Here is a 21,972-nt window from a genome sequence, read left to right on the forward strand (position 1 = left end):
CACTAAAAGACAATGGAGCATTCAATTGTTTAGCTGTAAAATATCAATGCATGTTGAAGGTATCATAGATAGTAGTATTCCTTTGGGATTAAAACTGTAGTCCGTATGTACCTAGGGTCCTGAAGAACTGCTCTGTACAGCTAGACTCGATCCAAGGACAAAACCTCTGTGTCTCAATGCTATGCATTACACACATAAACAACAACTCTCAAACAAAACAAAATTTTAAAAAGGAACAAATCACAGTAGAAACCTGATGTTCTGATTTTTTAAAATTTAAGTTTTACATATCACTATCATGATGTGGACTTCACAATTTAGAAATTGAGAGGTATTATAGAATTAATAATGGAGCATTGGAAAAATAAAGAGAAAAATCTATACATATGGAGAAATATTTATAAAAGCATGTTATTAGTCTAAGAAAATATATTCAGCAATGTATTACACTAGGAAACTCTTTCAAATGCACTTGAAACTTCCACTTAGTGTTTACTTACGAGGTGATTTTAAGTAGGTGATAAGGAAGCCTTTATCACTGGTTTGACTGTCAGAATGGAAATGAATTCTGGCAAAGGGACCGGTGGTCTGGAGTGGTTGGACAGAGCCAGTGCTGCAGAACTTGCCAAGAACGGGGTCCTGAGGCAAAGGTCCATCTCGAATCTAAAAACAAAACGCAAAGTAATTGTCAACACAATCATTTATGTAATAACCAGGAAATTGGGCAGTGGGGACAGGGAGTGATTGCTCTAGGAAGTTTATCCAACATTTATGTGTCTAATATATTATTAAGGCTCAGTAAAGATGGGGCTCTCATCCCACCATTCAATTCCAAGACTGCATGTATACTTTGGATTTCCTCATGCTACTAATCCCAGTGATTTCTTTCCTAGGTTTTTTATTCCCTGGATGTGAAATTTGAAATTATAAATTCCTAAAGGTCTAAAAGAAGAAAAGAAATATATACAAATAGAACAGAAGAAGAAATGTTAGCAGTGTTAATTCATTCATAACTTGGTCTAGCTACTCAGAAAGCTCCAAGGTAGAAAAGGAAGTACAGCTAGATGCAACATAAACATGCTTTAATGCACTTTAAAAGTACAACATTGATCATGATTAAGTACCTCACTAATGACAATGTGGCCTTAAAAATTCTTTTTAATTGCTGATTTTTAGTCCATTAAATAATCATATTGACCTCCATGTAATTCTTCTGTAATTTAAACTGCATTATATAGAACACAAAGGAACTGATGAATCAGACAATATTTTAATATGGATAATTATGTCCTTCTACGTTATTCTTTTTTTCCTCAGCAGCAATATTATGGGCCATTTTATTTTATTCTTATATTTATTTAGTTCCTTGAAATACTGTAACTTGGCAAGAAATGAGAGACACTTTAATATTGTCAAAATGATTGATACAGCTTATTACGTATTATCTAGAATTCAATTAGTAGGAATGGAAAAATGCCTCCAATTTTAATTTGATGGAATTTATTTAAAATTAATTACTTTTAACATTTAAAAGATCCTTTTTTTGCTGAAAATTTCCAGGGAGATATAGATCTTGCAGCCATTCTCGAAAGTTTTAAATCCATTATTACATCTGTTAAATTACTCATGACTTCAATGTGTGAAGACCTCATTTGACAGCTGCATCTTTAGTCTTTATAAATAATTCCATTGCACTCCATTCTTCTCTAATGGACCTAGGAAAGCATGTTGTCTTCTTAACAAGGAGCACTTAGATTTATGACCATTAAAAAAAATACAGGAACAACCTAAAAACTCAATCTTGTCAAGGACCTTTGTCAATCCACAAATGGAGAGCAATATTTCTGATACACTTCCTTGCAGGAGCTATTTGAATATAACAGGCTTTTGCCTTCCCTGGATTTTAATACTTTTACATTGTAGGCAGGAAGGCATTCAGGCTGACTTTTCTTCTTTCAGGCATAATTATCAACCAATTTCATTGGGTCGTTTTTTATGAACCAATTCAACATAATCAATTTGAAGTTATTTTATATGAAATTCTGTAAGCCCAATTGTGAAAGTCCAAATGCCAGTTTGATACAGACAACTGCAGATTTAAATCTGCCCAATATGAGATGGCAATTAGATGCAACTGGAGGATATCATGTTAAGCGAAATAAGCTGACTCAAAAAGACAGATGTTGCATGCTTACCTAATACATAGAAGCTAAGATTTAGAAAAACAATGATGATAAAAAAAGGAAAGAAACCTCTCTATCAGTAATGCTGCAAACACAAATTTTTAAAACTCTATTTTGTAACTTTGTCAAACTAATGGTTAAGAATGTTATACTTGTGTAGTTTTAATGATCTGTTATTACTTTAAAATTTACCATTTGTTGGTGAAATGACCAATGTTTTCATTGAATTGCTGCTTATAGCTGGTGTCTGTATTCCCACTGAAAGGACTCTTTTTGCTTTTTACCTATTGAACCTCATATTTGGTGAAGTGTTACACCTTTTTACTGTAGTGTAAAATTTAAAATACATTACTCCAAAACCTAAGAGAGACAGAGAGAGAGAGAGAGAAGGAAAAAGGATAGGAGGGAGACAGGAAGGCAGAGAGGAAAGAAATATTATACAGATCACACTAATTGGCCATTACTTTGGTGTCTGTCTCATTAATTCTGCCTTACTCCTGTCGGAAGCCTGGGATTCCAGGATGAGACAGGAAAAGGCAATACTGTTCCCAGGTCAATCAGATCCCTGAATATCAGCAAGCTCTCAAAATTAAGAACTTGATACAAAGGACATATTGTCATGTAGTGGTGTAATTCAGTGAAAACAATATTTGTAACTGTGTGTATAACAAATAAGGTGACATACAATTTTTATAGTTCCTTTATATATTAACTTCCATATATGAGAGAAAATATATAATATTTATCTTCCCATGTCTGGCTATTTCACTTAGCAAAATGATCTCATTCATTTTGCTGCAAATGTCAGGACCTCAGGGTAATATTATATCACATAAGTAGCACACATTTCCTTTATCTACAGCAAAATGCTAAAAGTATTTAATATTAAAATAAATATAACAAATTCTTCAGGACAATATTTATATCCTCCATAAATATATGCAATTATTGTCAATAAGATATTCTTAATGTTTTGGGAAAACAAAATATAAGACAAAAACTAATTTAGTAAGTGTTGGCCATTAGTTGCCTATTGAGAAATAGAACTACATGCCATCCCTGGGCATGTCCAAGCCACAATGTGCTGAATCTTAACTCTGCTATGGTCTGTGGCAGCCAAGCAGGATTGCTTACCTCCAGGTAATCTTTGCTGCAATCATCATGGTGTTCCAGGCTCACGGTCCCAAAGGTAAACGTTATCAGGAGACTAGGACTGCTCACTATTGTCCAGATACAATCTCTTCCTGGGGGATAGTTACCAGGATATCCCGGAGACTTGATGGAGCCATAAGTATCAATTAGTTGACCTCCACACTCTAAAATAAGAGGAAAAAATAGCTTTAGCATTGTATCTAGGCTATAATTCATGTAGAATTCTCACAGCCCTTGCTGTAAGAAGCTAAACTTCATTCAAATAACACCAATAACATTTAAATAACAATTTTGAATACCCTTGTAAGTTAAGCAAGATCTTCAGTTACCCGGTTTCATAAACTTATAAATTTAAAAGTCCCATGAGTAAATGAATCACTCATGTGTGAGCTCTATACTTATAAACAATTATACAGGGAAACAATTTAAAACACAGGGACCTGGTGTTGTGGCACAGCAGTTTAAGCTATCACTTAATCCATATCTGAGCAACGGAATCTTTCCTACTCCATTTCTCATGTGGCTTCCTGCTAATGCCCTTTGAGAGGCAAGAGAAAATGAACCAAGTACTGGGGCCCCCTTCGACTCATGTGGGAGATCAAAATGAAGTTCCTGACTCCTGGCTTCAGCCTGACCTAGAGCTGACTCTTGTGGCCATTCGGGGGAGTGAACCAGTGATAAAAGATCTCTCTCTCTACTTGAACTCTCTACTGCTGATCTGTCTACTGCTAAAGTACCCGATACCCTTGTGGGAACATACCGGGATGGATTTCCTATCTCCTGGAGTAATCTTAACTCAGCCCAGCTGTTGAGGCCATTTGGGAAGTGAATCAGCGGACAGAATTTCTCCTGTTTACATTCTCTCCTTTCTCTCTTTTAAATAAATAAATAAATTCTTTCGAAAAACAAGAAAAAGAGCTCAATAAACAGAGCCCATGCTAAAGGATAGGTGAGTTCATTTCTCCCCAAGTTAATTACAGATTCAAGCCAATGTCTACAAAATGCCAGCAAGCTGTTGAGGAAATTGATAAGTCAACTCAATAACATATATGGGAATGCAAATAATCTGACACATTTAAAAAGAACACAGGAGTTACTCTAGCAGATATCAAGCTTCACTAATTAAGCCAAGGTGGCATTGCAGACATTCAAGGAGTGAACAAGCAAGTTTGTTCTCTCTCCTTCCAAAAAAACACATATTTTAAAAATGCTGTTCAATCATTTTATGACACATGCTTTGTGACTCCTTGTACTTCATCTGATTTTTGTTTTTGAACACAAAATGAAATTCACTTCATTCTGATGTGCACAATTGTAACATAATCAATAAAATTTGCTCTTATTCTCTCCATGTTTGTATATACCTGGCTGTTGTGTTTCCCATCTTACTGTAAAGCCTCTTCCACTTCTTAAATGATCAGAATAGAAATGAAAATAGAGGGCATTGTCACTGCTGACAAGTTTTTGAGGGGGGCTGGAGCCACAGAACTTTCCAAGGTGCAAGGCTGCAGAAGACTCCCCATCATGAATCTGAAGAAACTCGTGTGGACAGTCGTTCTCTGAATCCAGTTGGAAAAACGTGAAAGTGATTTGCAAGACCTAAAAAACAAAACAAAACAAAACAAAACAAAAAACCATGTTATCTTTCGTGTGAATCTAAAAATATTTTCCCACTAAGTAACATTTTTGTTGAGTAACTTTTGAGATACATAGATGGCACTTATTTCATAAGCATCCACCAATACAGATAGCAATTCTACATATTAAAGAGCTTACACTAAAAATAATTAAGATGTAAATATCAGTTAATATCAGTATTTTTAAAAATTTGTTTAGCTAGACTTCATTACATTGTAAAATCTATCAGAGAAAAAAAATCATTTCAAATGTATAGCTGACAATGTTTAGAAATAAAAAAAATAAATTCATCGAAATCAACACACACAAAAATCTATACTGCAATTCTCTGTATGACCCATAATGTATCTTTCTTTATCAGCAACACCCACACTCATCCTCAGCCCCAGGCTATGATTCCATAGGGTTCTCACACTCACAGCCCTGACTGACACACAGATGCAGGATGCATAGCCATGGTATACGCACGGTATACACGTATGTCAAGTCTGCATGTCTCCAGGGTTTGTGTGTCATTCAGGGATTAATTGAGTACTACGCGTAGAGAATGGGAAGAAAGTAATAAAAGTATTGGGAACACAGGTAGGAGAGAATAAGCCAAAAAATATGTCCTGAAGCCAAGTGTGAGAATAGGAGAATAGACAGAAATTAAATTGAGTAATACATCTGATAAAGTAGAAAAGATGTTACACTGCTGACCTCACTTAAAATAATCAAGCAACCAAAATAAAGCTGTTGAATTTAATTGTCATTAGAATCTAAAGTCAAAAGATATGCAATTAGTTAAAAACAGAATATCACAATTTTCGTGAAATTCTATGCCAGAATATTTTAAGACCTGTTACCCATATTCGTATCATTTCTCTCTCGCAGCTTCTAAATGAAAATCAAATAAATGTTCACTACTTGAGCTATCCTTATCTGCATGTATTTTCTATTCTTTTCTGTACATTATAGTGGGGAGAACATGTAAAGCCACAATAATTAAGACAAAATAGGAAACGTTTCCTTACAAATTGGCAATAATCACATGAAAAGCTTTTCACATACAAATTTCCTCATGAATGAATTTTTTTTTCAATGTCAGGAAATAAATTGATTTAAACTAAATGGAAGGAAGGAAATTCACATAACAGAATCAATGAGAAATTTATTTTGGAATGTGTTCCATTGTGGAGTTATCAATCTCTAAACAGCCTCCCTCCTCAAGGGAAAAGAATGTTTCCTGACCCTCATACTCATGGCTTCCACAATGCTAGTTTACAGCGACGTTAGTAGGACTGCAAGGGCAAATGTTATCTATTTAGATAGGCCACTTCATTTAATTTGTCCAGAAGTTGGCTGAGAAGCAATTACTTTAAAAAGCCTGAGGAATTAACCTTGGGGATAAAAATATTAAAAGTTTTGGGCTGAGACCTTAATTTGAAGTGTTGCTATCACAGCTCAGCATCACGATCTCTTTGAAGTCAGTGGCCTGCTTTCCATCACTGCATATCGTTACAAAACACATGCACCTGGACAAGTTTCTGAACTGCTCCAGGGTGCACTTCCTTGTCTTTAAAATTACACCTAATTTTCATGGCTAAAAATGTTTAAAATTGCAATGATATATCTAAAATATTTATCATAGTATTTGGAAAAAATAAGATATTTAATAAGAAGTCGTCTTAATCCCAGTTACCCTATTTGCATAATTGTCAACAAAATGCTGGAGTGATCATTTTCAAACAACAGTGTCTCAGTAATATTACTTTAGAAATTACCTACTGGCTTATAGCCATCCAACCAGTGTATTGAGTCATTCATACTGGACAAAGCATGGACTTAGAAAAAACATTTGATCTTGCAATTCATTATCCCAATTACAACTTAAGGACTATTTTTAGAAAGTTATATGGCTTCATTTAATTTATATTATTTTATTTCTAAAATTAGGATATTTTTTAGTTTAAAGACAGTATTACGTTTGAGAAAGTTAGGCAAAATGTCTAGCTCAAAGCTTGGCACTACAGCATTCAATAAACAGTAGCTGAAAAGCCATTACATGTACTTTATGTAATGTGTGTACATGTTTTCCATTTTACATAATAATAGAATATACATTTGCAAGGGTATGATAATGTGGTAATATTTACCTTTCCATCTTCAGTTCGGATAACCCAGAAGCATCTGACATTACTGATATGACCAACATCAGGGCTCTTGTAGGTGAATGTTCCATTCAGCCCTGAGAGGGACCCTCCACATACTGTATGTAAAAGAAAAAAGTAAGATAAATGGTGCCTCCCTGGAAAAAAGTGGGCAAGTCTAGCCTGCTGCTGAAATACTCAGGAAAGTCTGACTCCTTCATATGGGCCATCCCCTTTTCTCTATGGACACTCACTCAAATTCTACCACTTGATTTCCTGATCGTCTTCCACATGTACCTCACCTGACTGCTTGCTTTGGTCCCTATTCTCTATAATTCCATGATACTTAACCTTATGCCCACATAATTCAGTTCACATATTTCTTTTGTTTAGCTTGTCTCTTTATTTCATGCGCTTTTCTCAGCTGGAAGGTAAGGAGTCAGGAAATGGAAAAAATTATGTCTGCTTTTATATTTCTCCATGGAGTCTTCCATCATCCCTCAACACAATGGAAACATCTCATAATGTGTTAATTCAGAATAAGGAGTAAGGAAAGACAGCTGGGAATAGTCAGACTGAATGGCAAGTATTACTGAGGAACAGATATGGATAACAAGGAAGGGGTCTGGGAGGACTGTGGCAATAAATACGTCAAATGAAAGAACACATTAGAGACACTCACGGTAGTAAGGAGCAGGTTGAGGAGCAGAAGGAAAAATGGACTGCCTAAGTGGGAGTTTATTAGTGAAAAATAAGCTTGGGTGGATAGGGTGAGGGCTGATTATTGAGAATGGTGAAAAACCATCCCAATTTTTATTTAACAAGCAATAAGGAGCTGCCATATATTCTACATTAGGAGAGTTACATTATCAAATTATTGAACATAGTATTTCAGAGAAATTGATTGCTATACAGAAAACTTTCTTTTAAAAACTATAGAAGCCAGTACCTTATTTTATATCCAGAAAAGAAATACTGAAAATACCAAATACTAATCCAGTTTTTCTACTGAATAAAAATTCTTACAGCTTAAACTGAGATTTACAGATATTTGCCCTGCGAACTCTATACCATTACTGCAAGGAAAGACAGTTCTTTGCATCTGAGCAACTGGACAAGAAAGTTGGGCAGACTAGAGAATCTGCAAAAGAGTTTTAATTCTGAACAATTAGTATCTGTGACATAAGAAATGTTAATCATACCTTGCTGGGAAATCTGACAGTGAGATCCAGTCCAAGAACTTGTACATTCACAACTAAATGTGTTAACGCCATCAACACAAGTTCCTCCATTCAAACAGGGGTTGCTCAGACACTCATTGATGTTTTCTGTGCAGTTGACACCAGCCCAGCCTGATTCACACTTACATGAATAACCAGAGGCAGTTTCCTAAGGGAGGAAAAAATGCATGAAACCATAAAACAAGTGGATATACGATAAATTTGAATTAGTCCAAAAAATTAAGAAGAATGATCTATGTGATATCTTTAACAAGAGTTGAATCATATCTTTCCATAGTGAAACTTTCAATAAAGTTTAAATGGTAATTGATAAGCTTAAGTGTCAGATTTATTTGGATCAAACTTCAGCCTTTGGTTCCTGCTTGTAACTGAGACAAAAAATCAGCTCATTGATGTTCTCTGGAAACGAAAATGAATACCTTTTATCTAAGTGTTATTGACTGTTCTTTATTGTACCTTAAAATTGATGAAGCATTTTTAAGCATTTTATGATAGAAATATTTTAAGTATAGTTAAAATTATTCTCAACTAATCTAATCGTATAGAAAGAGCAAAAGACTTACAATGCACTGTCCATTCAAACATGGGTGGCTGAGACAAATGTTGCTGAGTTGCACACATCCATTTGGCCCATAACCATTTCCTGTATATCCTGGGAGACAGGTGCATACCGGTAAGGAACCTGTTTTGAAACAAAAGTGGAAACATAAATAAATGACTACCTGGATGCAGATTTAACTAAACTTTGGCTATGTATATAGGTAAGATTCCATCAACATCAAGTGTACACATTCCCATGGGCACACAGATCAAGGTAGAAGAGAAAATATTAGAATCTTTAATTTTCATTTTAATCTTAAAATAAGAATTCATTAATTGATCCCAATATTTGACGTGTGGTTTGACATGTGGTAGAACCAGGCAGAAGAAACAGAAGTCGTATTTGTCTAGAAACCATTCATCTTACCATAACTGAGTGTTATCAATCATATAATAAGCATTTAGTGACAAATGTGTGTTTATATATATATACATATAAAGGCATACACAATATGTATATGACAAATTAGTAAAAAAAAAAAAAGTAGGTAAGAAATATTCAATAAACAGAGTCGGATCTATCAATTTGGACAAATGTATGTCATAAGTTAAAAATAAATTCTAAAAAGATGAAAGATCTTTATGGTAAACAGGTCATAAACGTATTTAAAAAAGTGTACTTTTTTATAAGAAAGTGTTTTGAAAGCTCTGCATTGTACTAAGGGCAAATGATAAGAGAAAAGATGTATCTTTCTGATTATTTATATAAAAAAGTAAGATTCTAAATAGAAAATACTACCAAAAAGTTAAAAGGAAAAAGTACATGCCAGGAGAGATGCAAAGCATAAGACAGATAATGAAATGATATCTTTAACAAAATTTTAAAATTCAATATGAAAACAATTGAGCAAAAGGATAACAAGTAGAAATTAACACAAAACATGTTGGTTGCTGCTCTTGAACCATTTCTGCAGAACTAGTCCCTTATTTCAGCTGCATTCAGGATGCCTGAAACATAGACTATACTTCATAGCCTAAAGGTAGCCAGGTTTGGCTATATGACTCTGCTCTAGCCAACCACATAGATATGGAAGAATTTGTAAGGGGAATAGCATTTCCAACTTGCTCCTGCTCTCCTTTCTGTTCACTGCAAGATAGTCTTGAGTTAATAGCTGGCTTAATTACCTTGGGAAATAACTCTGAAATTAGACAACATTATTAAAGACCATGGACAACTGTATTTTTTTTAAAAATCACAAATGTAGAGTTTTATAGCACGGGGCAATTTTTTGTTTGGTCAGCATAAGAGTTTTGAAAATAGGGATTGTGCTTTAAAAGTGTTGCACTGTTCTAGAGGGCCACATTAGAACACTGGAAGCCAAGGAGAGCACTGCAACATTACCTAGACCCGAGGAGCATGATGCCTCGGGGTGGCAGCCTCCATTACTGACTGAGCAGATGTCTATGGGAGTGCACGTTCTTCCATCTCCCTGGTATCCTGGAACAGAACAAGTGGGCGTGAGAAACAGTGCTGACAAGAGGGCGGAAGGAGAATGCCAGTCTGAGAATGAGACCAAGCAGAGATCCTTTCTCATCACAACAGAAGACATTGGTATGAAACATCGTACGCATTCCCATAATTAAGAAAAAGAACAATTAGGTCTTGATAATCTGACTTCATAAACAATATTCAGGGTTGTTTTCTAATGATAAAGCAAAGTGTGTTGGTGGCCTCAGAAAGTGCTGACGCTGAAGAAGTTGTCGTCTTACCATTACAGTGACACTGTCTTTCTTAGAGGTAAATTGCTACGTGAGTCCAAAGTACTGTTGCTTTATGTTGTTAAGACACATGAGGTTTTAGTTTATCCCTTATAACTTCCTGAATTTCTTGGATAGAAACGTCAATGAGAGAACAGCAATGATGACATTCTTGCAGAAGGAAAAAGAAGCTAGCCCATGAAATATACCTAGTACTGCACTCATAACTTTGTGAACTTTATGTGGAAACCATCACAAAAGGGTACTGCATTAATCAATTATTTGTCAGAACGCAGGAGCAATAAGCCTATCATGCACAAAGAAAAGAAAATTTCAAATTCCTCATGATCTCAATGACTATTTCAGCTTGTAAAGATTGGTTTCTTTCCATTCATATTTAAAATCTTTCATTTCTTTTTTATAATATAGTTGTACTAATGTACCCTGAATCTACAAGTAAAGCTTCTGTACCATTCAGTTTCTCTGCTTAAACAGAAATCATAGTTGATATGGAGTGTGCCGGGTACTCCACATGGGATATCTGCATCTATGTGTCAAGCTTTGAGTCACATTCCAGTTTCCTGTTAATGCACACCCCGGGAGGCAACAAATGATGGCTCCAGTGTTTGTATCCTTGACACCCATGAGGGACACTTAGATTGAGTTCTGGACTTCAGACTTCATACCTGGCCCATCCTTGACTGTTTTGGGCATTTGGGCAGTGAATCAGAAGAGAGACCTTTCTGTGTGTCTCTGCATCTCTGTCTCTCTTCCTCTCAAATAATTTGAAAATACATAAATAATTATAAAAACTAAACCCAAGTTAAATAAAATGTAGCACAAGTTTCTATTTTCAAAGATATGTATTGCCTGTCCTTGTAGCAGGAATTCTGGCACAGTACCTGATGGACAGGCTAGACAGTAGTAAGATCCAGGTGTATTCATACAGTCAACCAAAGGAGCCACTGAACAGCCACCATTGTTGATTTCACATTCATTAATATCTTCACAAATATATCCATTTCCTTTCCAGCCTAGGAAAATAGGATTTTCAAGATTAGTTCTATGGCTAAGTCAACAACAACAACAAAAAATTAAATAGTCAAAATATAGAAAAACATGCTCTCCACAAGAAACTAGAGACTAAAGCCTACCACATTAGACAAATTAATGCTTAATTATTGGAATTAAATCCTGCAAAAGCAGTGAAAAAATTATATACCATTACGAAAAAGTTGGTTGGATAGTAATTCACCCTATTTAGAAAGACATACGGCAGTATTCATGACATTGTTTGAAAATATAAAATACTCTCTGACTAATAATGCCACTTCTTGAAACTTGCCCTGGGTATTAAAACTCCTAGCCTACTAAAATGCAGGTGAAGAGATGTTTATTCAAGCATTGTAGCAATGGGTATTTTTAAAACCCTCATGTGGTCAATAGAGACAAAACTATGTGCCTTATGATTTAGTTATAGAAGCGAACAGTAAAAGTAATTTTGATACCTATGCATACAATTACACTTACATACACAAATTGAGGGATTTTCCTCTACAAATTCTAACTGAAAAATACAAGATTTTATTTCCAATTTGAAGGGAATAAATTTCATCCAAACCTATGCATCTGTGTGATTTGTATGGATAAAGTAAAGCCAGAGAAGAAAGAATGAATGGCTACTTGTTGTCTCATTAGAAGGACTCATAATCAAGAAGAGAAGGTCTTATCACTTTACTCCCATTGTTTTAGTCAATAACTATAATTTTGTACCACTCTTATAATCAAATTATTAAAGTTACAAGTAGATTTTAAACTTGTAAATCCTTCAAAATATTTCTTTCACCAATGTACAGTCCCCTTCTAAGAATCTGCCTAATATTTGGATCTGCTCAGCTCCAGCTGTGGTGGCCATTTGGGAGTGAACCAGAAAATGTAAGATCTTTCTCTTTGTTTCTCCTTCTCTCTGTAACTCAAGTAAAAATAAAATAAATCTTAAAAAAAAAGAACCTGCCTAAAAAAATTATTCCATTTATGGATGAAGTGAATACAAATTAAATAGATTGGAAGAAATATGTCCAATGTTTATGACTATCTTATAGGTAATGAGACTAACATTTTTCTGCTTTGTTTTGCATATTTTGTTTCTTATTTTATTAATATTTGAGAGTATTTTATTAATATCCAGGAAAAGCTTTTTTTCTCTATTTTATCTCTAAGAAACAAAAATGTGAAATAATATTGCCTATACTCTAATCAAAATTATTTTTCTGATTTCCAGTTTTGAAAGGTCATATTGATAGTTGAACTTTAAAAAAAAATGATTATTTGCAAATTTCCTTGACCCTAAGAAGTAAAAGAGGAACTACCTACACATTTTTTATAATTTCTTCCTAGTTTCATAAGTTCTAGACACATAACATGGAGAAAATCACTAAAGCAAAATATGTGGGGTTGCTTGACGAGACAGAAACACAGAGCAATTAACAGCTCAGCTCAGATCTAGCATCTGGCAGACCTGTGTTTGATGCCTGCCTACTTATAAAATATATGATCTTGGGAAGTTCATTTTACCTTGTTAAGCTTTAAATACTCACATTTAAAGATGTCAACAATACTAGTTCTTGCCATGACTTCTTTTTATTATAGTACCAAAATTAAAATAAGAATTGTTTATATCATGCCTTAAGATGGCTGCATAACAACTGCTGTTCGCATACTCTGTGCCCCACTTGCTGAAGGTATGCAGAACATGCAGATAAGTCACATAATCAACCTGAGGTCTGGTGAACCGCTTAGCAGTGCTTGCAGAGCAGTGCTCTGCTCACGATCAGTGCACTATGAACACAGGCTGCTAGGAGGACGGCCATGTCACAGAGTGCAACATGAAGCCCTGCTCCAAATGCAAGCACTTTGAAACACGGACCATGTTTCAGTGACTCAATAGTTGGCGTTCCTTAATTCAGTCTCTGCACCTTGTACTCTAGTGACACACACAGATACAAGCTACTTCATTATAGTGGAGACACAAACCAATCAAGGAATTTGCACAGGTTTACAAATACCTGGTTAGTATGAGAGGTAGAACTGGAGTACATGCCTTTGGACCCCAAATTGTTGTGTGACCAGGGCAATACAACTGTTGCCCTTTCAGACTATGTGGCTAACTTACCCCTTTTGGACAAATGCCCCACTTCTGTTGTGGAATTGTTACCACAGTGAGGAGGTCTTGAGTGGAAGTTAATAAGCTAGGACATGAAATGGGATTTGAACAAGAACGTGAGAATATTCTCCTTCTCCTTATCCATCTGCAGGGGAAGGAAATTGCTTCTGGCACCATGTCTGCCTGGCAACTGGTCCTGTGGCCTTTAGAGCATACCTGTTGGACAAGGTCCACAGTTGAAGGAGCCGGGAGTGTTGTAACATTGCACTTGTGGAGAACAAGGCGAGGGCTGCAGACTGCACTCATCTTTATCTACTGTGCAAGCGGGGTCTTCCGGTGTGAATGTCCACCCAGCATCACAGATGCACCTGTACTTGGCCTGGCAGGACGACAACAACATGAGAAAAGACAATCATGAAAAGGGGCACGAATAGTCTTTGAAAATCTCACCAACACCCAACCTTCTAATCCTAAAAATTCACTTCCATAAGGCCCGGTCAGCAGGGTCTCTTTTCTTCCTATTTGATCAAAGCATTTAGGTAAGACTAGGTAAAAAGGGAAACATCTTTGTTTCGGGGTAAGAGACACCTATAAGTTATGCCAGCGATGTCAGGGAAAGAGTAACAACAATCAACAACTCTAAGTCAATATAATTAACATCAATCAGCTCAGCCTGCTGTGCTTTAAGGGGGAGAAAAAACCCTGTGGGCCCAGATTTTAGAAGATCCTACATTTATTTCCTTTCTGAATGAGTTTCCTTCCCCTCCCACCCATTCTCCTTCCCTCTCTCATCCCAACCACTGGAAAGGAATAATTTTCTATCAAATGGGCAAGAAAAATTAGAAAATTTAAAAACAAAGAGCTGAAGCTATTTTAAAGAGGCAAGTTGGATGGGATTGAGCCACCCTGAAAGTCAGGAATCAGTATGCTCAGGACCAAGGGCACCGAGGGGCTCTAGCCAAGCATATTCTGAGGGTCTGTGTCACTTAGAGGGACTCTGGGCCAGAAAACCTCAAACTCCTTAAAACTACATCTGGTTAACAAGACTGGGCAATCTGTGCTTCCACATCTTGTCAAGGTTAAAACCCACAAGGTGAAGACAAGGCCATGTATCACAGAGAAATCCATGAGGGGATATTAAAGATCCTCGTATTTAACACAAATCTTAACCTCCGAGAGGTCTAGTTTCCTACACACCTCATCTCCCCAGTTTGCGTGCTCTGCTTACAGACAGGAAGTTACTTCAGCCCTGCAGCTCCACAGGGCAGTGCTGGTGCACAATCAGCACTGGATGAAGAAGTAAAAATCATGGCTTCCAAGGAGTCAGGTTTGGGGAAGGGACTCACCACTCCTTCTTGCTCCCTGTCTAAATCTTCACAGATGCCATGGACACAGCGATCCTTGGAGCCTGTTTGACAGTCATTGTATTTGGATGCACACTGGGGTCCGTATGTCTCAGGTGTGCAGCGACAGCTGTTGGTTGCAAAAGACAAGAGTCAGGGCCTGTGCTTCATGGTCAGTGTCTGTCACTTGGCATCCATTAACAAAAGGAGGTGGGCTTTAGTCTAGGGATTAGAATCATGGTTAAGATGATCAAGTCTCATATCATCGTAGGTATACATGATTTCTGCCTTGGCCTCCTGACTCAGCATTCTGCCAATGAATATCTTGTGAGGCTGTACTTCAGGTTCAAGTGATGGCTTTCCATCATGCACACAGTTTGAGTTCCCAGTTTCTGGACTCAGTCTCAGCTGAACTTTGGCCCAGCTCTGACTATTGTATACATAGGTAGAGTATATTAGCTGAGGCTATCTGTTTCCACTGCCCATCTCCTGTTTATGTGTTTGTGTTATGAGTGTGTCTCGTGTGTCTGTGTATGTATTTCTGCCTGTCAAGTAAATAAATAAATTTCAAAAAATAATTTAAATTGTGAATTAACAAAATTAAACTTGAAATATAGAGGGGGCCAGTGCGGTAACCTAGTGGCTAAAGTCTTGCACATACCAGAATCCCATATGGGCACCAATTTATGTCCCAGTGGCCCCACTTCCCATCCAGTTTCCTGCTTGCGGCCTGGGAAAGCAGTCGAGGATGATCCAAAGTCTTGAGACCTTGTGCCTGTGTGGGAGACCCAGAAGAAGCTTCTGGCTCCTGGCTTCTGATTGGCTCAGCCCTGGCCATTGCAGATACTTAGGGGGTGAATCAGACAATGGAAGATCTTCTCTGTCTCTCCTCCACTCTGCATATCTGCCTCTCCAATAAAAATAAATAAATCTTTAAAAATTGAACTGCAGAGCAATAATGCAGATTTACTGACTGAATTCTTAGAAGAAAATCTCTTAGTTTTTCCCTATTTGGTGGACTGAATACATGTATTGCCTTTGTTAACAGAGTTAGAAAATCTTGACTTAAGATCTAGTAAATCTATCACTATCACTATAAATTCTTCCAGTATCAGGCCATGAATCAATGTTTACAAAGGTCAAAAATCTATAAACTGATGGTGATGGAATAAGTTCAAGAAGGTCAAACAAGATATCAGCAAATCTGTTAGTTGACTGTCCAGCTAAACTCTCCAATAAGCACATGTGACAATGACTGACCTGATAACTCCTGAATATGTTCTCAAACTGTATAATTCCACCCATTAGGCAATGTGTACATATCACTCTATTATGGTCATTATTATATGACAAAGGGAGATGTGTCTTCTAAAAGATGTAGTTCATGCAGGGACCTTTCTTTGCCCCATTTTAGTTCATCACAAAATAACAGCAGTGGGTGCTTTGTTAAGATTTTAGTCTAGGTTCAGAAAAAAGAATAGAAGCATTTCAATTAAAAAAAAAATTCAGTCTAGGGCCTGGTGTGATAGCCCAGTAACTAAAATCCTTGCCTTGCATACACTGGGATCCATATTGGGTGGCAGTTCATGCCCGGGCTGCTCCATAACCCACCCAGCTCCTTGCTTGTGGCCTAAAAAGGCAGTAAAGGATGGCTCAAGGCTTTGGGACCTTGCACCCACCTAGGATACCCAGAAGAGGCTCCAGGCTTCTTGCTTTGGATTGGCTCTACTCTTGACTTTGCGACCACTTGGGGAGTAAAGCAGCGGATGAAGATTTTGCTCTCTGTCTCTCCTCCTCTGTTAATCTTTCTAGTAAAAATAAATAAATCTTTAAAAAAAAAACCCCAAGATTTCAGCCTAACAATAATCAAATAGGCCAAATATTTCAAACTGTAGTAATTTTTAAGGTTGTTGGTATAGTTAGCTTTATGTCTTCTCTGTAGCTGAAAAGATAACTTGTATAATATGAGCATAGGAGCAGAAGGAAGAGGAATAAAGTCTCAGAGCCTAAGCTGACTCAGACATCTGAGTATTTCTGATGGAATGAAAGGGCCAAGGCCACAGATCACCACTCACTGGAATTTAGAAGAAATTACAGGGATAATCCTGGTGAGCGAACTGACCGTGCCAGTGATCAACAGTAAGAAGCAGTGAACTCCCATCTCCCATGTGATCATGCTGGATCCCATATCTAGAACCATGAGTCTAGTTTCTGAGAATTATGGAAAAAGGGTCACTCCATTAGGCCAAGAAACTCTTTTTAAAATATGCATTGAGTTATGAGAAGCTCAGCTGATGCCCATGGATGACAAAATGCAAATGAATGTGTGAGAAATGGGGCCTTGGCTGTTTAAAATGCAATTAGAGCCACTGGCACGGAACATGTGTATCGAAGATGGACCTCAGAGGCTATTGCAGGGATGATGTCTTTCTGCGGTCTCCTCACAAGAAGAAGTTAATGAAAGGGGCCAGAGATACAGAGATGGAGGTGAGGAATGTGGTGAACAGCATCTACACATTGGTCATGCTCGGTTGTCAGACTTAGCAAAGAAAAACACAGAATGACCAAATAATTGTGAATTTCAGATGAATGAACATTTTCTGATATAAATAAGTCCCAGGCAACTCACAGTATTGCTATATATTTATATAAAATTTATTTTGCTAACTCATTTTACACCCAAACATTCCCATATAGCTTTTCTCATTGAGACAAGGCCACAGAAAAATAACAACAAATTACTAAAACTAGGGCTGACATTTGGTATAACAGTTAAGATGCCATTTCAGATGCCTGCATATTAGAGTGCCTGACTTTGGGGTACTGGTTCTGCTCCCAGTTCTAGCTTCCAGTTCTGGCTGGGGACAGCAGCCAAGATCTTGATTGAGTTCCTGGCTTCCAGATATTTGTTGAGTAAACCAATTATGGTACATTTTCTCAATCTCTCTCTAACAAATTAAGTTTTTAAATGATTAACCTTAAAAAGAAATTACATTATTTTTCTCTATGTATACTTATTTTTCTGCTCCTCATCCCTTTCCATGCTTTCTTTCTTATATTCTGTTCCCTCTCTTCTTGTCTCCTTCTCTGTACACAAAATGTTCTTCATGAAAATATAGTCAGACTGTTGGGGACCACAGAACTTCAGAACATTTCACAGACATACTTAACACTTTATCCAGGAAACTAATTGCCGAGATTTATTTCATCACAACCCCACACACTCTCCAAAAGTTTTCTAAACCTTAAGAACAACTCCTGCTAGCTTTTGAAGCTCATTTTCTATGTATGAGAGACCTAAGTGGTCAAGGCTGCCAAGTTTAAGTTCTGCTACTACTTGTGAACTATTTACCTCCAACTATGTGTTAAGACCCTCTATCTCAGCCTCTGTGCACTAGCTCCATATTTTGGTTTAAATGCATTCCTCTTTCAATAAGAATGTGTTTTATCATGCAGGTTTAATCATTGGTGAATGACAAGATTTGACAGAATAGTCTGGTTTATAGACCTGCAGTTAAATACTGCCTTTCGCTGACTTCTTTGCTCTAGTTATTTAGAGGTGAGTCAACATCGATCCCATACTCTTTTCTAAACAGCAATAAAGTGCATTGCTCTCACTCTAGGTTAATAAGGAAGAGAGTGATACCAAGTAAACCACAGAGTTCTCTGCTGTGACCCTCAAAGAAAAGTATTACTAAGCCCATTCTACAGATTCTCAGCACCCAAGAGCAAAGAATAAGAAATTGGCAGAAGACAACAAAAATGTAAGCCTATACTACTGTGTTCCAGTACCACATTTTGAAAGATCAAGTTAGCATGAAGGCTGCATTTTTTTTTTTTTTTAGATTTTCATTGGAAAAGGAGCAGAGACAGAGAAGATCTTCCGTCCAATGATTCACTCCCCAAGTGGCCACAATCGCCAGGGCTGAGCCAATCAGAAGCTAGGAGCTAGGAGACCCTTCTGAGTCTCCCACATGGGTGCAGGGTCCCAAGGTCTTGGGTTGTCCTCGACTGCTTTCCTAAACCAGAAGCAAGGAACTGGATGGGAAGCTAGCCGCTGGGACATGAACTGACGCCCATATGGGATCCTGGTGTGTGCAAGGCAAGGACTTTAGCCACTAGGCTACTGTGCCAGGCCTGAAGGCTGCATTTTTAGATGCAATGTAGACATTACAATGTTTTGAATTTTTTTTTTTAATTTTACATTTTTGGTTTGAAAGGTAAGAAGATTGTAAGAGACAGAAAGAGGGAGACCCAGAGTCAATTTACTGGAAACTCTCCAAATGCCCAGGACCTGTGAACATTATCCACGTTTCATCTGGGTGACAAAGACCTAACTACCTGAGTCATCATCTCCCAAGGGCTGCATTAGCAATGTTGGATTTTGGAATAGATCCAGGATCTGAGACCAAGGACTCCAGTTCATTGTACCAAATGCTATACGCCGCCACTCCCTCCAAAAAAGCCTGCTTTCTTCCAAAATGTACTCTGAAAATATGTTGACATAGCTCTCTACGTGAATAGAGAAGTCAGATATTTAAAGTTAATTTATTATTCCTGCCTTAGTTACTAAGTGATTTAGCAGAAGTCCTTTTTGTGATTATTTAATTTCAGCAGTAAAAAAAAAAAAATCAAACCTGTACCTCTTTCAAAACACTGTAATTGAAAAGAGATCAAATGTACTTCTAAAGTCACAGTTTAACTCATGTTAGAGTTCACGGTTCAATATTAATATTATTGATTAACTGAGTCTGTAATTATCTTAATACCTATCACCTGAGTTTAGCCTCACTGCTTAAATTCCAAATGCTTTTAAATCTATCAATGATACTAATGGAAATAATTAAATATAAAAATTTAATAAAGTAGTAAGTAAGTATAGAAAATTAAATATACAAAGCATTACCACGTTTCTGAAGAACATAATTAATTTTATTGGAAGGCCATCTCATTCTGTACCCTATGTACCTGACAACCATCATTCATACATGGCAACTTTAGATAACAGTGCCGGTCTTCAATCAAAAGTAAGCAAGGGAATAGCAAGAAACAATTATTCAGATTTAAAAAAAAAAAACTATGGCATGAAGTAGTGGCAAAAATACCATGCTGCTAGCTGCCTAAAGCAGCTGGAAGAAAAATCCCCAGGTACAAGAATCAGTAGAAAGTTAAACAACTACACACTTATATTTCATTAACAAATGATGTAATGGAGACCACAGTACCAGGAATCAAAGACCTGCAGTATGTATCTCTACTCCCAAATTTAAGTAGGCCCCCAATAAAACATAAATATACCTTGACAACAAAATACTAGATTATCACTACTCATACCTACAGTTTCTTGATACATGCAAAGAGCAGAACGCTGAAGCAGAGACAAGAACTGAAGGACAATGTTACTGTAAAATACAGTGGCATTGGGGAGGAGAGCAGAGGGCAGAAGAAAGGGAGGGGAAGAGAGGAAACCTTATGCCTACAAGACTGTAAAATGGAAAATAAGAATAAAAATAGTAAATATATACTAAAGGAAAAAAGGATCAGTAGAAATAGATAAGCCTTTTCTTCACTCTATTCTAAAAAAAGAATATTTGCTAGTAATTTTGTTGTGAAACATGGATTTCAATCAATTAATATTTTCACAGTGGTTTGTATTCTCAGAAAGCTTTATAATTATGAATTATTAAAGTGATTAAATAAATACTCCTTTTTCTCTCCCAGGTGAATGGCCTTGAAGTGCCAAACAGGGCCTCAAATCCAAAACAAACATTGCCCACCACAATAACCTTTTCAACCCAGATTATTCAATAGCAGCTGCTGTTGCCAACGTATGAGGTTTCCCAAAAAAGGCTTTTAGCATCAATGAAGTTACAGATCAACCAGAATTTTAACCAGTGTAATTAATAGAACCCACATTATTAATTGAGCTCAAAAAGATCTATATGGTCACTGTTACAGACGCCAGAAAGAATTTTAATCTTATGTTTATGTACCATTTCCTGGTTTCTTTCATTCCTTCAAAAAATCACCATCGCATATCTAAATTAGCATATTGGGTATAATCAACTGGGATTCATGAGATTTCAGAAACTATTCCTATATCAAAAAAGAAGAAAGAAGCTAGTCCAGTCCTGTGATGCAATGAAATAAGCCACCACTACAAAGGCAGCTGGAAAGGCAGTGGTTCAATGCTTGGATCCCTGCCATCTGTGTAAGATTTCTGGGTAGAATTTCAAGCCCCAATCTTCCACCTGGACCAGCCCAGGTAGTTGTGTCCATTTGGGAAGTAAAGCAAAGGATGCAAGCTCTCTCTCTCTCTGTGTGTGTGTGTGTGTGTGTGTGTGTGTGTGTGTGTGTGTGTGTGTGTGTGTGTGTGTGTTAGGGAGGAGGGGGAGCAAATTCTGTCTCTCTCTTTGTCAGTCTGCCTTCCAAATAAGTAAACTGTTTTAAGGGAAAAAGCAGCCGGATTTAAATATTCTGTTTTATAATGTCCTCCACAAATTTCTGAAAAGTAGAAACTAGAAATCAAAATTATTTCCAGAACTCTAACTCTTCTCATGAAACAAACTGTTATGAATGTTATAGGTTTAGTCTGATTTGGCTTCCATGTTGTAAGGGAAGATAATGGAAAGAAAATAAATCCTGCTGGTGTCTATTGGTCTCGCACACAAATTTGTCGCAGTATTAGCTAGGAAGACTCAAATGACAGTGATGACAGAGGAAGACAGGGAACAAGATCTAATCCCTAGGACACTCCTCAGTATCAAGAAGGCCAGACAGTATACGTGATAGGCGTCAGGACGTCTGGATGTCGGGACGCTGTCA

The 21,972-nt window shown here is 36.9% G+C and overlaps 1 protein-coding gene across 1 annotated transcript in view; it reads right to left on the reverse strand.

Annotated features, from left to right (window-relative positions):
• CUBN (cubilin) overlaps positions 1–21,972 on the reverse strand; it is a 228,532-nt gene that overhangs the window by 185,040 nt on the left and 21,520 nt on the right. Inside the window, exons 11-20 of the mRNA XM_040968271.1 lie at positions 15,151–15,277; positions 14,021–14,183; positions 11,544–11,675; positions 10,286–10,381; positions 8,907–9,025; positions 8,305–8,491; positions 7,109–7,221; positions 4,700–4,934; positions 3,318–3,499; positions 501–663 (exon numbers count right to left, since the gene is read on the reverse strand). Of these exons, the coding sequence (XP_040824205.1) occupies positions 501–663; positions 3,318–3,499; positions 4,700–4,934; positions 7,109–7,221; positions 8,305–8,491; positions 8,907–9,025; positions 10,286–10,381; positions 11,544–11,675; positions 14,021–14,183; positions 15,151–15,277 (1,517 nt within the window). The remainder of the gene's footprint in view (positions 1–500; positions 664–3,317; positions 3,500–4,699; positions 4,935–7,108; positions 7,222–8,304; positions 8,492–8,906; positions 9,026–10,285; positions 10,382–11,543; positions 11,676–14,020; positions 14,184–15,150; positions 15,278–21,972) is intronic.

The sequence above is a fragment of the Ochotona curzoniae genome, unplaced genomic scaffold (assembly GCF_017591425.1).
Source record: "Ochotona curzoniae isolate NIBS_2020 unplaced genomic scaffold, NIBS_Ocur_1.0 scaffold_4683, whole genome shotgun sequence".
Lineage (NCBI taxonomy): Eukaryota > Metazoa > Chordata > Mammalia > Lagomorpha > Ochotonidae > Ochotona > Ochotona curzoniae.